Genomic DNA, 21,432 nt, shown 5'->3' with positions numbered 1-21,432 from the left:
TCAGCATAGTTTCAGTGCTGTAAATAATGTTAAATGTCTTATGAAGCACACACTATGGGTGAAATAATTGAGTCCCTCAGCTTCTTTGGAAAGGGGGAACTTAGCAATACACCAAGAAGGGAAGCCAAATACCCTGCAGTACACCACAAATGTAAGAGATAACTACAGATGATGCCATGGCCCTGAAATCCCCATATTTGTGGTCAGTAAACAGACGCAGAAGATATGATTGATGGGCCTAATTAACATTGCAGATAGTTGGAAAAGAGGTTGTGCAGATTGTAAACCAGAGATAACCATAACTATCCCAGTGTCCCCCCACCCCACCCATGTTTTCTACATCCCCAAAACATGAGTTATATCTCCCAGAATACTCATCAAGTGACATGTAGAGTGCACATAATGACACTAGGTAAGGACTGGTAATTCCCACTCCCTCAAGGAGATTACCGATTGCTGAACTATTGTTGCATCATCGTATGCATAAGTTAACATTTGTGTAAATATTGTGAGTAGGGGTTTACTCATATTATTATATTACTCAGTAAAGGCAAAATAGAAAGGCTTTGTAACACCCACTGAGTGCCCTACCAAGAGAAAAATCTCCACTGATAAGGTGACACCCAAGATGGCAGGAACGGATGAGGTTATAATGTAGATTTTGTCCTGCCAACGTGTGTAATACCATCCATATATGGGCTGTAATGGCTTATTGGGTTAGATGGCTGAACTCGGGAACTAAACCATTGCTGTACTTGGTTTGGACAGGGACCCAGAGTCTCATCTCTTCTTACGAGTGCATTGCCTCTAAAATAAGAAGTGAAAACTGTTGTTACTCTGTGTAACTACTGGGTAGCTGCTGCTATCAAAGGAAGCAGTAGGGCGCCCATAGCTCTCTCACATCGTTTACATTTCTATCACCACTTGTATTGCATTTCACTATTATTAAACCCTTGCAGCAACCCCCCTCTACGTTCAGAGAGTATCTCTGGGAAGCAATTTTAGAGTCTCTTTGTCTGATTCCAGTATGACGTGGGAGGGATCACGAATCTCTTACCGTTGACATCAAGGTTAACTGTATCCTGGGTGTCCTCAATGCCGTACATGACCTCACATCGATAAGTGCCCGCATCACTGGCACGCAGCTTGACCATTGTCAATGAGGCGTCACCCACATCCTCAGGGTGACTGGGCACTGAGACACGGTTCCTGTAGCTTGAACCTATTTTGATTACGCCATTTTGTGCCACCAGCACTGTGGATTCCACTTCTCTGTCTATTTTGGTCCATTTGATCCGCAAGTAATCTGTGCTGTAAATGACAGCTCCATTGGAACTGATCAATGGAGCTGAGGTTGGGATGATGGAGAAGAAGCAGGGAAGATTTACCTTCCCTGAGAGGGACCCGGTGACCGGTCTGATTATCGATAACACGTTGGAGGCTGAAAGGCAAAAAGCAAAAAGGGTTAAATACATTTCCAAATCATTTAAATGTATTCACTACTGTAATATTTGTTTATTTTTTTGATGCTCTTTGTTTTTTCTTACAAACAAATGTCTCTTCTGTTGACTCTCATTATAACAGATGCAAGTAGACGCTATTAACTGCCCGACTTATTGACGTTGACGGGCTGTGACAACTACACCCAGCCTCATCAAAAAAAAAAACATGCATCATGGCCTGAAAATGGTACTTGGAAAGTCAAACCTCATCCTCAAAATGCTGGGTGTGGGAACACATTCAACACTGACTGCAGTGTATGTACAGCATGTTTGTATGAAGTTAAAGATGATTGGTTAAACAGGAGAGTCATGGTTGCATCAGTTCAACTTAGGCCACTGCTGAGTTACATGTTTTCCTTCATAAATAATCCCTCATCAAGCTACATGATGATGACAGGTAGACCCACACAAAAATAAGTGAAATATGTCATCAGCGTGCCGCACACTGGACAATATCATGTATCTCCCTTCTCCTGACCTCCTACTCTATGCCCAGCTAACAATATGATGCCTCACACCTTCAATGTAGTACTAAGGATATGTAATTTAACATTTGAACTGCAAACAGTAAAGACTTACACTACTGCTAAGATTGACAATGTTAAACTGGTGCTGAATCCCCCTCCCCCTTCAGGTCTGTACAGAGTTAAAGCTGTTGACTTTATCTTAGTCTCACTCCATTTATATGTGATGAAGCAAAGCAAAGTGGATATCAGACAGGATACCAGACACAAACAAATGGTAACAGGCTGAATCACGCTTTGCCCTTTGGAGAGGAAGAAGATTCACCTTCATTTTGGGTGGGTGGGGTGGGGGTGGGGGGTCACAGGGAACAATGTAGGGAATGCTCTGGAATCAGTGGTGGGACAGCCCCAGAGGCATGAGTGTGTGTGCTTTACCAGAGGGCCTTATTAGGATGAGGGGGTAAACCAGCTGTTATTTCCAGACTGGGAGCCAAGTCTAATTGAAAGGTGTCCATCCGTACCCAGAGACTGGGGGCCAGGAGAGCCAGGGGGGCCAGCGGGGCCCGAGATGCAAACCTCTGTGGTCAACACTGTCACCTTCACCATTGGGTAAAGTCACATAGGGTTCACAGGAAGAAGACTGGAAGGTTCTTATCAAAGTCTGCTACTTTAAGAACACAGTGAAACTTTAATGCTGTGAGGCAGCTGGAGAGTACGGACGCCAGCTGAATGCGACCATGTCAAATTACTTTAAGCTAGCCGAAACTCACAGAGGTGGATAGAGGAAGAGAAAGAGAGGAAAAGAAAGAAAAGAAAGGGGGAGAACAGAAAGGAGTGACTGAGACAGAGAGGTAGAGGGAAAAGCATTTACTCATTCAAAACGTACCTGTTGCAGGGGCAGCTTCACAGAGACAATATAACCACAGGATATACTTTATATATGATATCATCTGTTGAAAAATATAAAAATGTGCATTAGGAAACAACTCATAGGTCTTTACATTTATGTTGTTTCTTTTAGCTTTTTTAGTGCATCCACATGTTCCATGGGAGACATGTGTTTGTTGAGTTGTACTAGATATGTCTGCTTAAGATATGTTTTATCATGTATAGCCTTCAGAAGAATTAATGAGATAACCACCTATTCCTCATCTAAACATGTAATAAATTATATAAAATATCCAGCCATTAATGCAGCCTTTTAAACAAATGAATACTCAACCTGGATTTACATGATCTAAACTTTAACCAATACAAATACACTTCCATAAACATTCTTCTAGATTATAACGTATTGATCTCCCTCTTAAAAATAAGTGGACACTTTGAAAATCCGATTGGAAACAAGGGACATCACATTTATATGACATATCACATGAACTGGCAGAATATTAATACTAGTTCCTATTAGAACTTTGTCAATTTTTCAATTAAAGCTTCTTGTGGGATCGACCTGCAGACTTGTTTGGAGAAAAGAGGACAGGAGTAGTGAGTCCCCTGTCCTCATTTCCACCCCACTGTATAAACACAAGTGGATCGCAGTGGGAGCTGCACATTAACGAGTGATAAAAACGACACTCACTATAAAATGACAATGCTATTAACTAAAATATTTCAGGGTGGGTTTGTGACTTGGTCCATCCAAAGTCAACAGACCCACCCTAATGGAAACTAAATAAAAGTAGACTTTAGGTAGATAATAGGACAAAGAAACGTTATATCTGCCACCGCATTTGTTTCCAAATTAAAATATTAATAACAAAACCTGTAGAATGATGTGCGCAAATTACTGGTCCGTCGTAGAAAGGTTTCTAGGAAATCAGAAGGAGTAATTCAAAGAAAGATCAGCACTTAAGCGTCACATGGGCGTATAAACTGTAGCAGATTTTTGGAGCATTATGTGAAGCTCAGAGATGCTCCTCGCTGTCAAACAAAATATATCGGCTACTGGAGCTAAACTACTGATAGTGTCATCCAGAAAGGAGTTAATTAAAACTTTGACTTGGCGATTCTATGACGTTTTTCTTCACAGAAACACCTGCTGCTTGTTCCGACAGATATATGAATAACGTGGTCAGTCTACTCATTATTCTAATTTCAATTCGTGGAGTAGCCTCCAACCAGTTTGAAATTCACTTGCCTCGCGCAGTAGCGGGACACACCAGTGTCGGTTATCTAAGGACAACGCGGCATCACTGGGTGCGTCCGTGTTAAATAATGTTTACACTGAGGAGTTAACTGAAATACATTTATTCGTGTTATCATGTCAAACATAATGATATCACATTAAAATGTTACATGTTGAGAAAACAATAAGCCAAATATTGCATGTATTGCCGTTCCTTGAGCAATAGTCCTATTCATAGTTAATTTCAAACGGAAACAAAAAATTATACTTACATTTAATGGTGTTTTATTCCATAAAATACACGAATAATGATATATGTCCCTAAATCCAGTTAGTCCCAGTGCGTAACATGGGTGCGTAAAAAGTGCCCGAATAGCTCCTGTCCAAATCGGCGCAAAAACTTATCTCCCCGGTGCGTCTTTCTCTTCTCCTTGAAGTGCCAGGGTTCCACTCCGGGATGATCCTGGTTGTGAACGAAGCCACGGGTACCGTGAAGTGCTGGCAAGCAATAAGTTCAATTGTGCCTAACGCACACTGTTATTTCGTCAGTGCTAGAGAGGAGGGACCGAGTGCCCATCTAAAAAAGTGAATGAGACACCTTGGGAAGAGGGGGGGAGGGGAGACTTAATTTGGCCCTCTGTCTGAGAGGTGCACTCCCATCCAATCAGACCGTTCTGAAATCCCGTGCATCATTTGTGCCAGTGACACGTCTATAATTTTAGACTGAGTGCATCTTCACTTTCACACAAGTTCCAAATCTGATGTTTTATAACATTTAGCAATCACATGAGAAATGAATTATGCTGTTGGCGTGTCAAAATGTATATCGCTTTCTGGATATAATCAACAAGCGTTGGTGAATAAGTCTCAAGTCGATGCCCTGCAGAGCGCGCCAGTCATAGGGTGCGCAATGGAAACGGGGTGGTGCGGTCATGTCTCTGGTTGAACTTGAGTCACTGTTTGTTCCAACACCACGTTTCTGTCAATAGCATGAGGGAGTACCTCCCATGTAACCCACAGAGCCACTTTAGACAGTTTCTGGAGTCGAGTGTCTCCAATGATATCAGTAAAGTTCGCCTTAAGAATACTTTTTTTTTAATTTTATACATTTTTTATTGTAATGTGGCTGTGTGCTTATATTGCGAAGTTTGTGCTGAAAAGAAAAATACAGTTATTCTACACAATTGGATCATCTCACATGGAAATTAATTCTCTCTAATTAACAGGACTCAGGTAGTCGGGGACTGGGGAGTCAGCAAACAGTGGTTAACAGTTAACCTTTGTGCTTGGCTTTTCCACACGGGGGAGAGGCCAGACCACAGTTTATCAACGCTTGCCTAATAATCACCATGATTGGCTACTGCTAGATAGGTAGGAGGTCTTAGTGAGCTGCACTTGTGTGTGCGTGTGTGTCCGTATGTGTGTGTGTTTGTGGTAACTAATCTTCCGTCTGGCAGTGATTATAACACCCAGCAGTGTGGGATAAGATGCGTCTCTTCCGGTTTGTCTAAACAGAACAGAAATATAATTTGAATATGTCTGATATGGAGTTAGACTGAACATAAAGTCTATGTTCTTAGTGTGACAAAAAAAAATAAAAAATATTGTTTACCTGTGGTAAAACCAGAATAATAGTTAAATGCAAACATACATCTATTATGTGTCACGTATAATGGTTTTAATGTGCGCTGTGAATGACTGATAGCCTCACTGCCATTCCCTGATTATCCTGGGATTATAGCTTGATCCTGGATTGTAAACTGTATCCCATAAAAATCCATTTTGTGGATTCAGTGTATGAGGAATCCTCTTTGAGCCAATTAAACTGCATTTACCTCAATAGAAACTATTCAAAAGTTGACTTATCCATGTTTGAATATACTATTGAGAGCTCTTCGTAAGATTTTAAGTGTAAAGCTAGTTGTATGCAATTTTGCTATAATTTTACTTTACAATTACACAGTACAGAATGATTGTATATTAACACCGCATAGCAAAAGGCACTTGCAACTTATCAAGGTGAACATTATCAATTTGCTCAGTGCATAAACTAATAAACATTTATGTCAGCTTAGTTATTTTTTTCCACCAACATGCTTGACATAGGAGCCTGTCTTCATTTTAACAGTTTAACATCATGATTGACTTAAGCAGAAGGTTACACAATGGCACTATGTTTATAGTATGTGACACTGTGACAGCCAGAGAAACAAAGTTTTCTGCATGTGAATTTAACTAATTGGTAGGTCTGGTTGCTGACTCTAGTGGGGTGGACTAATTGTTCAAAATCATGGTGTTGACCTCTGAAGGCACTCACACCAGCTGAGAGCTGGAGCAGAGGTGATAAGCCTCTAACGTGGAAGATTGCCCTTAAAGCCTGAGGGCCCCTGTAAGTCCCAGGTGCCTTTTCCAAACCTGCGTGCATTGTAATCATCTCAGGGCTACGCACCAGTTACCCACAGTGCATCTCTCCTCTGCAAGGCTGGACTGGTCTGGACAGCCGAATTCTGAGAAAGAGAGCAGACAAGAGAAGCACCGGGTGAGACAGAAAGGAAAGGCCAGAGCTAACACGTTGTCAATTTTGACTAATTTCCTAACACACCCTGCGACCTGTCCAGGGTGCCCCCTGTCTTCGCCCAATGTCAACTGGGATTGGCTACAGACCCCCCCCCCCCAACCCTGAACAGGATAAGCGGTTAAAGATGATGGATAGACATCTACAACCTACCCATTACTGTTGCAATACGTCTCCATTAGACAATAAGATAATTACACTTCTTTCAGCATTCGTGGTTTGAGACATGTTAGAACTCTGAGCAGAAGAGAACAAAGGTGCATGTACCGCAATCAATAACAGACTGACAAAGACAGATAGCATTCTGATGTCAAAGCTCCAGGAAACTGCTTTCATAATTTAACCAAACAACTTGACAAAGAACTAAAACTGACCTAACTCTCATCTGGAATTTGCCACCTGACAATCGGCATAATTAACGACTGCTCAGTTGGAGTTACAGGATGACTCACTCAGAGTCATCGTTAAAAGTTTCAAGTCACTTACTGCTGTGTAAAGCGTCTCTACTGTATGTGTAACCATGGAACTCCTGTTGCCTTTCCATGCCGATAAATCAATGAGTCAAAGCGTGTTTGATCCTGGGGATCCGCTGTGCGGGCCCCAACATAACCCACATATCACATGACCTATAAAGGTGGTCTACCTCCGATACCATGCCGCCTCAGACAGCATTAAAGGGCCGTCAAATTTCTCTGACCCCAAGGAATGTGTCTTGCTGAAAATCATTTTGAACGCCAAAGCTGCTCTAATTTTAACGTGTTTTATGGATTACATGCCACACAGTTTTTCTTTGATTCTGTAAAAAGAAATCATCTAATATCTACAAGCATAAGTTGAATAGAATAAATCTGGAATCACTGTGAAGTGAGCTGATATGTTTGACAGTATGTTTGCTCTTGTATAAATAAACACAAATTAATAAATAACAGTGTACAATGTCAGTATCAAACTAAAGCCAAACCTGTGACACACCGTAAAAACAGCTTGCTGTGATTTCCCAAGGTACAGGGAAACAAGCTTGTGTGTGTGCATGTGTTTTGTGAGTGAACCCCCTGTTTAGAGTAGAAGATATGGGAAAATGAATTTGCCTCTGGACAGACATGAACCTTGATCCTTTGGAGCCAAGTGCGGAAGCCCAGACCACCGAAGCTGATCCCTTCAGCTTTAGCGAGAGGCCAAGCGAGGTAAGCGACAGCACAGGAACTGATTTTAATCATCTTTCTTCAGACAAAAATCACTTAATGCCTGTTTTTTCAAAAAACATACTTTGCGATATTGTCTAAGGTATAAGTACCACGAAGGACGCTTGATGAAAAAGTAATTCTGCTGTCTGGCTGATATGGAGTTTTTGAAGCCGACACTGACATCGGGTGCAGATAATATATCATTCAATATTCAGTACTGTCAAAATTCCTGGCATTGAGCCCTCAAAATTCATCATTATAGAATTGTTACAAAGACATACACACAGTTTGACAATACACTCTAATAAACAGGACATTAGCTGTAGGACGAGTGTAAGTTTTTACCTGTGAACCAATAATCATATATGCTATATCACAATTATAAGAAAACGATTTTAAATATTGAACTTATAGTAGGAGGAAAAGTCTAAAATATTTAAAATTACACACTATAAAGATTTCATTTGCAATTTCTATATGCCAACATAGAGAGTCATTTTGGCATGTTAATATATCCTTCAGGATTTTATACAGGCTATACTGTCCTGGTGGTTTATAAGGAAAAGGTTGAACACAAGTCTAACATGTTTTATATGAAGAGTTTAGACATGGCAATGTTACAGTAAACTTGGTTTGATAGAAACACACCCAGACAGCAGCAGCTGAATGCCACACCCACTCGTTTCTACAACTTCCGAAAATCCTAAAAATAATTGAAAGGAAAAAGAAAGACAAGAAAGAAAAACCTGTACACTGCCATTGTAAGGACCACTGCACAAGTGGCACAACTGTCTGGAGTCCTCTGCACCAGGTGTCATTGAACAGGCAGATGTCAGTCGTGGAGGTGACAGCTGGTGGACTGTCAGTCGGTCTGACGGGTGTTACAGAGATTCGAAGGTTTGGCCCGCTGTCCACTAATTAGTGCCTCTAGTGAGAGCCGTGGACCTGCTCTACCTTTTTATTTCTGGTTTCTCCTCCACACTTCTGTCTTTACAATTTTCCGTCTCTCTACTCTTCAATCATGTGGTTTTGGCAGAGCCCAAATGCTACAAGACCAGATTAAGTCTCCATTTTATAAAATGGATGTGTTTCCTACTCCTGCCCTACTAAAGAGACGGTAGATTGGATCCCAGTGGGGATCAGCTTGCAGGTTGACAAATGACTCACTCTGTCTCTCCAAGTCTCTTCAATTAGCACAAGTAAGCACGGAGAACATGTCACGTCACGTCAACTACATAAATCACCACCTAAAAAGTGAGAGGTAAAATCACAGCACAGGTGCTGTGGTGAGGTTGAATCATTCACACTATGAGGCCGTTCTGCAACTCTTAATGTAATGCACGTAAACATATATTCTGTGAAACTCTGGCTAATGTGTTGCCTATAAGATTTGATCAGATCAACCACCCGGCCCAAACCTCAGCCCTTGTAAAAGGATCAAGTTCTGATGGTGACCGAGGTCCAGCAAACTGAAACTTCATGAATCTGCCACCTTCCAACAAACCACTTCAATCGTAGAGGATGGCAACGGAACACAGACAGAGGAAGTGAGTGAGAGAGGGGGGGGAGGGGGGGATTGATAACCAGAACCAGACCATTCCCACGGCACAGATCTTTGCCAATTGCAGTTAACATAATCCGGCATGGTGGAACCATTTAATTATCTAACCTCATTCCTTCTGCTATAATCACCCTATACATGAACTCCGGATTACAATATTTCAAATTCACTTTGAGTCATATTTGACAATTTAGCACCAACGTATTTAAAAATGTGTGATCTATGACATTTGCAGTCCCTATGATAAAAATGTCCCAGAGGAGTTATGCTCCTCACTGTTCTTCAACCACCGAACAATATGTGTGTGAGTGTCAGTTATTAAGCCAGGCAGCAATTAGGCCAACACGAGAGAAGGCAATGTGGACAGCCTGTCGATGCTTTGGTCTCTGACCAACAGGAAGTCAAGTTAATAACATTCCCAGCCATGAGACTAATTCAAGTTTACTATAGAAAGTCATTTTGGTTTCTTTGGTTCAAATTACCATATTAAAGGATATTTAAAATAATCTGAAAAGTTATCGTTAAAGTTTGGTGGAATAGTTTTATCTACGCATGAGTTTATAAAGAAGACAAAAATGTGTATTTATTACAAACTGCTTCACAATGTGAAAAAAAGAGAAAGTCTCCCTCAAGCATACTCTGCAGCAGGTTATCATTATCACACACTCAATGTTCAAGCATCCTCTTAAAACCAGCAGGACATTTGGCTAATTCAAGTAATGAGGCTAATCAGTTCACACCCGCATCTCAAAGAGAAGCCAGTCGTAATTTGTAATGATCAAAAGGCTGTTTTAGCAGCTGGGTTGAAACAAAGTAGTTACTCTTTGCCACTGGCAAAAACCTGTAGACCAGTGCGGAAAAGACTCCACCACTGAAAGACAAGTTCAGCACTAAATGTGGAGTGGAGATTTCTGTTTGTTTCAGCCACTGAGCAAAGTTCTACCCGTAACATAAGCACAGTATATGGCTGCAACATATGTGACTTTTAAGCAATGATATCTCGAATGCACCACACACTAATCATCTTCCACATCATCGATGGATATTCAACATCTGGAAGGTTTTTGCATACATTGACTATCATGGTCTTTCTGTTACACTAGAAGATAGAGATGATGCTAGAAGTGAAATGTATGTATAGAATAGCTATTTGGTCTCACACGTATAGTTTGCACAGAGCAGAAGCTTACACATTTAATTCAAAGCGGACCAGGAGGAAGAATCAACGCTGGTTTGTATTGCCCTGAAATATATACCCTGAGTTTCAGACAGTCTGTCCACTGTCTGAAGGGTGAGTAATAGCTAGAATTTGATTATATATTCTCAAATTAGTTGTCCTTTTCAGTTTTCAAACATCGCTTTTATGAATCCTGGCGGTAACCTCCAGTTACGAAAATAAAAGCCAATGTGCCTTAAACTTGCATTCTTTCTAACAGCCAGCAGGGGGCAGCTCCTCTGGTAGGTAGGTCAGATTGTACAGAAGTCTATGATAAAATGACACTGTAAAGAAGAGTTTATAGTCTCAATCGCTAGTGTCAAGTCTTCCTCAATACAGCATGATGTTCATTTAGTAAATCATGATCCCATTTAGACAATAAAGCAGAGTGTGCTTTAGGGCGGGGCTACCTTATGATTGACAGGTTGCTACCACTGCATTGTTCGCTCTGGGAGTTGTCCGTGTTTTGTCTTACAACTTTAATCCCTTTCAGTGTGTATTCAGTTCATGAAAGTTTATTGTAACCATTTTGAACGCCCTAAAACGTCATATTCAGCGTTCGGTTGTACTTAGTTCCACCGTCTTGTCAGGTCTGGTTTCAAAAAAACAAGAAGGCAACTGCCAAAAACCAAGATGGCGACAGCCAAAATGGCAAACTCAAGGGTTCCACTTCTTACATGCAGTCTATGTGTAAGTCCAAGCTGTTTCAGACATTACAGTGAGGCGGTGAGGAGCAGTGAGAAAACAGCGCAGCCTGACAACTAACAAAGACCGCTCTGTCTCACTGCAGCTCAATGGCAGGAAAGCAGGAAGACTCCTGTTATTTCCTTGGATGGTGGGAATCCTACAGGTGCACGCAGTAAGTGAATGACGATGATAAGCAAGCGACTGAACGTTTAATTTCATCCTGGCACAGCCATCATCATCTCTCTCTCTCTCTCACAGAGTTAACCCTTTCAGCTGCATGGACTGCTGTATAGACCGGTTTGTCTAGACTGCCCTTGCTAGAAGACCATGTGGTTGTAAATTCACAGCTTTATTCCAAAATGCTGTCACATGTGAAGGAAATAGATTTCTACATTTCATGTTTTCACTGTACAGTACAAAACCTCTCATGACAGAAACGTATCACATGTTCGATCAAAGACACATCATGGTTTTCACCTTAAATTATCTGTTTACTCTTATTAACAAAATTGATGCTCCTCATAGCTGCATGTTGTTCTTCTTTCAGACAATGACGTGTGATTTAGAAAAAAATGAAAATACAAAAATGTTGAAAGGTACATTTTTTATTCAAGTCAGGTTGGAATTAACGTGCTTTTCTTAATATATATTAACCCAGAACACATTTGAAGAACATTGACAACATTTCACATATTAACATATTACCTTCATGTATTTGCAATACATTTCCAGGGAACATTTGTGATTTTCAAAATAAAATAAAATATTTGTTCTTGAACCAACTGATTGAAAGTGGAAACATTTAGAATATCTTTAAAATAAGAAAAAAGTATCATCAGGTCCAATCCAAAATAAGAAAACAACACAAACAGGCCTGTTATATATATATAATATTCTGCATTCAATGCATGCTATCGTTATGTTCTGAATGAAACCACAAACTGAAATATTCAGTACAGTTTCCTATCTTGTCCTTCACACTTTGTCTCATCCTCCATGTCATGCACTCATCCGCAGATGATCCTTAGGAACTGATCTGGGCATATAAAAGGCCTTATTTATGGGATGTTTAAAGGAGCGAGTGTGACATTCCTGTTGAGGATTACTACACCAGCAAGCGCATGTTGGGGGATTATCCAGGCGGCCACCTGTGGTCTTCAGCAGACGCTTAGGTATCATCAGAATCCTAAAAGACAGCAAGAAGGTCCAGTAGTCAAATGTAGAATGCACGAAAAAAGACCCAGAGTTGGTCTCCATAGGTTAATTTCTATCAGTGTGAAGACACACTGTGATGACCTCAGGACCTAAAGCTGGTAGCAGAGGTAAAGGAAGAGGTAAGAAGGTGAAGACAGAGAGACAACACAACCATATTAACCCTCTGCAAAACAACCCTCAGGTAGTTTGGGCCACAGAACATCTACCGAATAAAAGGGCAGATGAAAATCGAGAAACAAGGGGGAGTTAAAATGCTAGTTTAGAAGGTGGAAATGAAAGAGATGGCGTATAGTTTATTTTCATAATGAAAAGAGGGAGGAAAACATCAGCAAGACATGATGAATAAGCAGCAACAAAGCAGCTTTAGTTCGTTGTTGGTGACACCCTATTTTCAGGGTGTAACCTGTTGTCCCTCAGTAGTTACTCTGGTCTCACACAGAGCCAAGGTTGAGGGGCTTGGCAGCCAAATTTGAGCTCAGGGCGAAGTCATACTCTTGAGAAATTGCTTCCATACTGCTGGTCCAGATCCTCTACCATGCTCTCCAAATCATTAGCAGCACTAGCAGTTCCCAAGGAAGCACTGGAGGGCGTCAAGTGTCTGTTATCACATGACCGCTTACGCATCTGGTCAAAGTAGTGACGGCAGCTCCAAATGGAGCAAGCAGTCTGACGTTTTTGGAGACCGATAGCGTCATTCATTGCTCGTCTTTTGATTTATTGAAGTAGACAGACAAGCAGCAAGTCTCTCCCGCGAGCTGTGGCAGGTAATTGTCACAGTTAAAGCAAACCAGATGGCAGTGACATGCTCTGGCTTTCTGAGAGTTGCTTTCTCAATCTGGGACAAAATCTGGCATCAAATCTGGGGACACGTCCCACCACTGTTTCCCTAGTTGCCACTGTTTTGGTTGCTAGTATTGAGTTGAGGGTTGACTAGTCGAAAGTAGCTTGCCACATAGCTGGAGAGGGATCGGGAAAACATTTTCATCAGAAAAACCTTAGATTTAGGGCTTTAATCATATTCATGATGAGTCCCGGATGTTATCTTTGTTGAGGTGGAGGATGGACACAAGAAAGCAAGAAAGAGAAGCAAAGAGAAGGGAATGAAGAGTAGAGAAAGGGAAAAAGTTAGAGGTTGTGCATGACTTGCATTAATTATTGCACAAATAAGAATTTTATCACATTTCAATATTTCATATTTCATCCCTCAATATGGAGATGTACTTCGGGAATTACAGTACAGTATCTTGATATGAGCCACAGCTGAATAATATTAACATGCATTCTGTCCAAGAAGTTCATGAAAAAAATATTTGCCACAAAATAAAATCTGACTGCAAAGGGGAGAGTGCAAATGAGAGAAGAAGTGCATGTTCGCACTGGAATTTGCACATGCACTTAGTTGAACCAAGCAACACTACACACTGCAGTCATTTTCAGTTGTTTATTTGCCAGCCAACACCCAAAAGTAAGCGGTAGTAGCACGTTATGAGGTTTTCAGATTTTGAAAGGAGGGTCATTACAAATAATGAAGGAGAGGCGTTCAACTAACCAAATGTATCACATATTGACTGACAACATCATAACAACTGTAGGTTGATATGACTATCCCAATGCAACAACTGACTCTGGAGAAGGTAAAGTTACTGGCACAAAAATGTGATGAATGTTGCTTTTTAGATTCTTTTCTTGAAGAAGTAGCACACAAACAAGACGCAATGTTAGTCTGAGCTCATGTGTTTTCCTAAAAGGCAGACGTTCAAGAACCTGTGATCATTCTATTGCAGTGCGTCAGTGTGAGAAAACGTGCAGCTGTCTAATGTGGAAAGACCTCACAACATTGTATGTACGAGCCGGATGTCCAGGAGACACCTCTAAAAACCCAAATAATAACAGAAGCTGATTAAGATCTTGAACCCTGTCAGACCCACCAGTGAGTCCGTCTTTCTCAAGTCCTGTTGTTAAAATGTTCACGCCCAGAGAAATGTCCCAAAGGAAAATGAGAATCGCCATAGATAGAATATGAAAAATATTTGTGTTTCTTGTGTTTTGCTAAGTACATTTTGTGTGGCCTATTTATGAGGATGCAGCAACTACTCATACAGGAAGACCACTGTATCTACCCAATGAGTAATGCAATCAATACTACAAGGTGAAAGAGGGAGGAAACCAAATAATTATGCAAAAATGTGCAGAGGCCGAGAGCTGACACTGTTGGATGCTGGGAAGTGGGCATCTGTGGGCTTTTCTGTAACCCCAGTGATGACGACAAAAAGATGATTCAACCTTCGTTAAGTGGAGGAGTGGAAGGATTGGGGGATAAATATTCATAAGGGCACCCCACATCAGTTACTGCAGTGGTTTTTCAGAAGTTTCTCAGTGCAGAAAATGAAGAATAAGACATAAAAAATTAGGGAAATGAGAAAAATTATTGGTCATAAAACAAAGCTTAACATAATGTCCTCTCATTGTTGTTAAACTCTGGTTTGGGGACACATGGAACAGTTTATTCTTTGAATACTGGAGAGATGTCATGTTGACACTATCTTAATACGAGCTACTGAACTCTTCCAAGGATAACTTTTGTACTGCTACTGTATGTGAACAGAGGCTCCACAATACAGCTATGAACTTAAACAAAAAGTAAGTCATCTGGAGGAAGCAGTGGCTTACCAAATATGGTGATAGATTGGTTGCATTGGTTATCTGACGAACCTGAGGCTTCATTCCTGCTCAGAAGGTTCTGGGCTCAGGCTGTGAAGCAACCTACGCTTCCGGCTCCGCTGTTCATCTTCCTCATCAGAAAAGGTTCGGTCCACAGAGATGCCATAGCACACCAGATCACGACCTGCATTCAATATAAACCGCATACACACACACACACACACACACACACACACACACACACACACACACAAGTGTTCAGAAAACCACCTTTGAGACCGTGGGTCTTAATACATCATTACTTTGCATCTACGCATCTTTGATGATGTCATTAAAAATCATGTTTATTGTAAATCAAACCCATGAGATGCATATTACATTTCTTCACAATGACGTCTGACTGTTGGATTACAAGTTCTCTAAACAAATACCTCTAAATGTCTGCACACTGATGTCTTGTCTTGTTCCAGATTTTGGGGATTTTTGGTTTCACTACAAAAGTCCAAATTCTCCACGTTCATATCTCCATTAGTGTCATTTGTGGCAGTCTCAGGGCATACTGCCTCAGTTAACCTCGGTTAACCCTGGACAACTCAACACCTAATGTCCTGCGACGTTTATCGGGAATAGAGATCTGGCATTCCACACAAGCCCGGTCATACGTTTGTTTACACACTGACAAACACACAAACACACCTGTTTGCCCTTTAACACTGCTGCGAGCTCATTCAAAAGGTTTGACAGATTGAGCAGTTGTGTTAGATCAAAAGAAATACTTAGAATACTGTATTGGCTGTCTGATTAGGAGATAGCACTTGTCATGTGGATGGTGAACTTAATGCTAGTGTTGATATTCTCTGTAAAATGAAGAGTAAATCAAGTTGGACATTACGGTCTACCTGACTGTTAAAAAGACCCATTTGATCACGTTTTATCCATTTCTTCCTCCCTTAAGACACACCGCCTCCTCTCCTCTCATTCTCCTTTTCCATCTTGAGTCACTAAATTGTGAGTGATATGCTTCCTATGTGTCCATTATCCAACTCCTAACTGGTGTGAACAGGTCAAAGAGAGAGTTTATTCATTTGTCTCCAATTCTGCTCTGTCATTACTCTCTCTTATCAGGTCTCGGCAATATGAAAACACACCTCGAGGCGCGAGGGTTGACAGGGGCCAAGCCAGTCAAAGGGGAATTGTGTGGCCCACTATGTCTGTAAAGTTTAAGTAGATTTCTTCATGCAAAAAAAACATTAAAATTTGCTTTTATGCACAAAGTGTCTGAACTGGGTCAAACGGACGAGCCAAATGGGTGGAGACTGAAATTCAACAAATATAAATGAGGTCTCAAATCCACCAAGTTTACTTCATCTACTTACTGTGTGCGTTCACTCAATTTGTAAAGACTCAAGATTGTTGTGGCTCATACTCTATGTTACATGTCCACAGATCATTACGAAGGTGGCTGTGAATTGATTGGTTGCTGCAGTTACAAAGCAAAGACTGCACAAGATAAACAAGCAGGAATAACAGTCCATTAGGCACCCATTAGCATATTGTAACACAACCATTGACATGAATTCATGGCGTGTTTCCATCGTGGCCAAGTGAAGGCCAAAAGAGAAACGCCCAGAGACGAATTTGTTGGACAGCTGAATTAGTGTAAATACTACAACAATTTTGGAACCACCTATAATGTTAAAAAGCTCAGAATACAGAGAAAATACAGGGGCCACATCCTCAAGGCAGATAATTATAAGAGATAAGTGCCGGGTGATTTTCACTAACAAGCTGAAAACACAAGAAAGCATTGTAAAACCCTTCTGGACTGCAAGCAAAGGCGTGTGAGCCAAGACCCATATGCGCAATCCGCAACCTCCAGCCATCTTAACTGAAGGGGAGGGTGTATGTGCGTGTGTGCGAGTGAGAGAAAGTGCAGCAACATGAGGACAGAACGACAGAACCTGCTAACAGCATCAATGTATTTTGCAACTGTATGAGCGTCATGGTTGGGGTGTGCAGGGGAGCAATCAGTGGGTTATCCCAGCAGATTGCAACATGTAGTACAGGGGGGTAAGATTCAGCAGATGTGACATCACTCCCGCTCTGCCTGTTGCAGGAAGTGGCTGACCACCTCATGGTCGGCCATGTTGAAGCAATCACAGCTCACAGCAGACTTTGCTGGGTGGGTTTATGACTCACTGAAAAGTGCTTCCCAGAACCCGGCTAACCAGGGATATATTCTGTGCTTGTGTGCACTTTTAAGTGTACGTTAAAACCCCCTGCTTACATGATCAGTTACATTCAACTGTCAAGTTTATGAGACAGTAAAAATCAGTTCAAGGAAAGCAAAAACTCAAGAGTTTCACTTAAGAGTCTGCATCAATTCTGAGTCACATCGTGACCTATGACATAACAAGGAGTACCACGAATGGGAGTATTGGAGCACAACGTGTAGACGGTGTGTTCTAACAGTAAATCTGATCTATGAGAAACTCCCAAATGAGGACTCAGTCTAAAGTTTTTAATTACTTTCTGAAGCATCCTAAAATGCATTTATCTTATTTTCCCCGTCTTCGACCCTTTCTAACTGATACATAAGTTATCTGATAGCTTTGCGATTAATATGCTTTAATATGGAGCACTAAAATCATAATCTTGTCACCAAACTCATGCTGGGACTTCACCATGTGGTTGAAACAAAGACTACATGGAATTCCAAAAACCTAAACTGGTTCAAACCATGCTCAACCCCATCAGGCGTCAAAACATCACCTCTGTGTGAGATTTGGTTCAAACCACAACGCTGGTGCCTCATTGGACGAGGGCCACGGGAACCCCAGGGAGTCCCTATGATACAGCCGTGACGTCACTGAGACTATAAACATCAGCGCATACCTTCACTCTGCGCCGTCCATTGCTACTCCATTCGTATGAAAGGAGGTGAAACAAAACGCTGGTGGAACAATAGATTGGATCCCGAAGGACGAGCGGATAACTTGCCTTGTGCTTCTTCAAGTCGACATTCACTGTTTTCTCCGCCGCCAGACAATTAAGCCGTTTAACCCGCCGATACAGAGCGGTTACGGTTCCCGGTTCTAGGCTTAGAGAAATTCCGCCTAGAAATCCGAAGAACAAATGCCTGCTGCCATACAGAGGATTCGTTTGCAAATTCAAACCTTAACTGTTCCCTCTGAATGTGGAACAGTACTTTGACCATTGACATTGTGAGCAAACACTAGTTTTTAATAATCCTATTGATAATAATAATAATTGTATTAGCATCAATAATTACATTTTCATACTTGCTAACAAAAGACGCTCCTGCCAGGTCCCAACACTCACACACATTTGTGCGTGTTCACATACAAATACAAAGCTAACTGCCAAATGTCATCATGTTATGAATTGCATCGATTCAGCTGCCTTGCCTCCAGAGAAAAGCCTTTTGTTATTTCATTCTGAGTAATTGCAGGGCAAGGAGATGCTTCAGTCTGTTTATTGTCATTGGTATCGCTGTTGCAACATATTCTGACGCAGGCAAAGATGAAAACAATAGATTTTTTTCTTTTGATTATATTATACATTCGTAACACTAAATTATTCATTATGAGTTGGGAGATAATAGTTTATTTTATTGGCTAAGCAGCAATTTTTTCCTCTAAAAGGTAAAAACAACGCTGCACTCTTAACACTTCACACACACACACACACACACACACCTGTGAGGAGAATAGTTGGCTCCTGGGATGGATGGATGCTCTGAACTGTCTCCTCTCTTCTGTCCTGACCGTCGTCGTCACCCTGAGTTGTGTCATCGTCGCTAAAAGAAACAAGTTTAAGAGAAGAAGAAAAAATATTTTATGTAGAAAACTGTTTGAGGAATAGTGTGGAAAAACAAAGAAAATTGAGTTAAAGTTTGAACGTGCTCTTGAAAATAAAGTTTACTTTGCTGCCAAATCTTTGGGTAATCAGCTTTCAAAAGTTTACATTACTGTCCACAGGGAAGATGGCAAAGCCAGACACGTAAGCAGGCATTATGAGTAAAATCTTCCATCCATACGCTGTGGCCAGATCAATGACAGAAGAATAGGCTTGTAAAGAAAAACATGTGTCACCGCCTGTGTTCTGCAAAAGTCAAAAGTGTGGAAAGCACATCTGCAGATGTGACAGCACTATGCCGTCCTGCTTGGAAACAAAAATGGCAAGTGTGCAACTAAAGCAATGTCCTGAATAACTTGATTTACCCTTTATTCCAAATTCTCAGTGCTAAACAGGGAATTAGCTAAATTGATTGCGACACAAGTGTTTCTTGTAAAGTATTTAACAAGTAGTGTATAACTACAAGAAAACCTGCAACAATTGGTTGATCAACAGAAAAATAATAGGCACGTCTGATAATTGATTTATGTCAGTTTTAAAAAAATGGTTTGATGGTTCCAGCTTCTTAAATGTAAGAATAAGCTGCTTGTTCTTGCCTTACATTGTAGTAAATTGAATATTTTTGGGGTTTCAGGCTGTTGGTCAGACTGGTTGGCTGATGGCTGATGACAAAACGTTGGCCTCCAGGAAGTTGTGATGGGCATTTTGGAAATGTTTCACCAAATAATGAATTGAGAAAAATAATCAGCTGATTAATCAATAAAGACAATAATAATAATTAGTTGCAGCCTTATCTGTTGACATTGTTGCTGGTTTTCTTTTAAGGTAACACGTTTCTTTAGGATAAGTGTCTTTTGGGATGCTTCTCAACAATGTTGTTATGAAATGTTAATTAGTGAAATACACTGTGCCTCGTGGGTATTTGACATGAATTCCCCGATGCAATACACAGATAGTACAGTACGTCTATACTTTAAGGTAACACCTGGTAGCTCGCATTTCATCAGACCCAGAGGTTCTTGTAATGACCACGTAGTTTATTGCCAACCAGGTAAACCTTGTGTATAAAAAATGAGAAACACATAAAATAAAACATATTTCAGTGGTTCACTTGCATTTTAAAGTAGCAAAGCTAGCCAGTTATGCCAGAGCATCACATAATTAGTGCAAGCCATGCTGACCTTTGTCTCCCTTCCTCATCTCTCTGCTGGCCGTCAGTGTGTTGTAGCTGGCGGACAGCATCCTGCAGGCCTCTGATCTTGGCCTTCTTCTCATTCAGCACCATGACGAAACGTGAGTACAGCTCGCCCTCCAACATCTCCTTATCTTCAACCTGCTGCTCCTGTCTGGTGAGAAAAACACACCAATGTGTGTGAAAAAACATACATGCCAGCAATGGACTCTCATATGCACATGGACAGACATGTTTAAGCAAACACAGACAGACAAATACATGTTTTAGAAGCAGAGGATTCTTGTTTGTTTGCTAAGAGGAATGATGCAGATGCCTCCACCCTGTGCAGACATTATTCACCCACGTCCTCCATCTCTGGCAATGCTCCATTTACTGGCCAAGGAATCAATAAGCAGATAAACAATTACACAGAAAAATCTACGTAAAAAGAAGTCATACATGAAATGAAAGACATACAACTGAAACTGAACTTCCCAGAAATCACAAGCTCAGTTTGCAACACTGGGTGGAACCCTTAATACTCTCTATGGGCGACCAGTGATGATGTCATACTTTGTGATTGCTGTGCATATGAACAGCTAGAAGTGCACTGCTTACAGAGAAAAGAGAGCTTGCATGCAAACAAGACAACCAACAAACAAATTCCAGCACTGAACATCTTTCAGGGGAATTTTCCATTTGAACTTGACATTTGCTCTCCATTACATATTAATTTTTTTTCTTACTCTATGAGAATTCTCTGGTGCTCCTGTTTTAGCCTACGGTTCTCCTCCAACAGCTGGCAATTTTTGGACTCCAGATATGTAGTGCGCTTTAGGGACTGGCCAATCATCTCCCGGTTCAGCTCTAGTGGGTCTGCAGCTGGCTGGAGCTCCACAGAACCCAAGTGCACCTGAAGAAAGTAGGGAAAGAGCAGCAGACAATGAGAGAGCAAGATCAAATGAGCATCAGTGTTCATATCTAAGGAAATAAAAGTTTCTCACAGCTATAGTTCTATACAGAGGAAGCAAAGCACTGTTTGACCTGGACTTTGCACATCAAAGTTACAAAACCAAACACATCTTCAAATAGCTGCACAGTCCTTGTTTGCTTGTTGCCTTGGAGATTCCCCCCCCCCCCAAAACACACACACACACACACACACACACACACACACACACACACA

The 21,432-nt window shown here is 41.1% G+C and overlaps 2 protein-coding genes across 3 annotated transcripts in view; both read right to left on the bottom strand.

Moving 5' to 3' along the window:
• LOC116384719 (versican core protein) overlaps nucleotides 1-4,569 on the bottom strand; it is a 31,416-nt gene extending 26,847 nt beyond the window's left edge. The window contains 3 exon segments of the mRNA XM_031849643.1: nucleotides 1,058-1,441; nucleotides 2,853-2,916; nucleotides 4,367-4,569. Coding sequence (XP_031705503.1) covers nucleotides 1,058-1,441; nucleotides 2,853-2,916 — 448 coding nt within the window. The 5' untranslated portion in view covers nucleotides 4,367-4,569.
• A 7,349-nt stretch (nucleotides 4,570-11,918) lies between these two features.
• xrcc4 (X-ray repair complementing defective repair in Chinese hamster cells 4) overlaps nucleotides 11,919-21,432 on the bottom strand; it is a 22,139-nt gene continuing 12,625 nt past the window's right edge. Inside the window, exons 4-8 of one of the 2 annotated variants that reach the window (XR_004212824.1) lie at nucleotides 20,993-21,159; nucleotides 20,254-20,418; nucleotides 18,913-19,013; nucleotides 15,203-15,377; nucleotides 11,919-12,503 (exon numbers count right to left, since the gene is read on the bottom strand). Coding sequence is in view for 1 of the 2 variants with exons in the window: in XM_031849684.1 (XP_031705544.1) it covers nucleotides 15,253-15,377; nucleotides 18,913-19,013; nucleotides 20,254-20,418; nucleotides 20,993-21,159 (558 nt within the window). In the remaining variant the exon portion in view is untranslated. The remainder of the gene's footprint in view (nucleotides 12,504-15,202; nucleotides 15,378-18,912; nucleotides 19,014-20,253; nucleotides 20,419-20,992; nucleotides 21,160-21,432) is intronic. The other variant, XM_031849684.1, reaches the window with a different exon arrangement.

Source organism: Anarrhichthys ocellatus, unplaced genomic scaffold, assembly GCF_004355925.1.
Source record: "Anarrhichthys ocellatus isolate YVR2014 unplaced genomic scaffold, GSC_Weel_1.0 scaffold9, whole genome shotgun sequence".
NCBI classification, from domain to species: Eukaryota; Metazoa; Chordata; class Actinopteri; order Perciformes; family Anarhichadidae; genus Anarrhichthys; species Anarrhichthys ocellatus.
The sequence above is the reverse complement of the archived record's forward strand: the minus strand, read 5'-3'. Positions and strand labels throughout refer to the sequence as shown.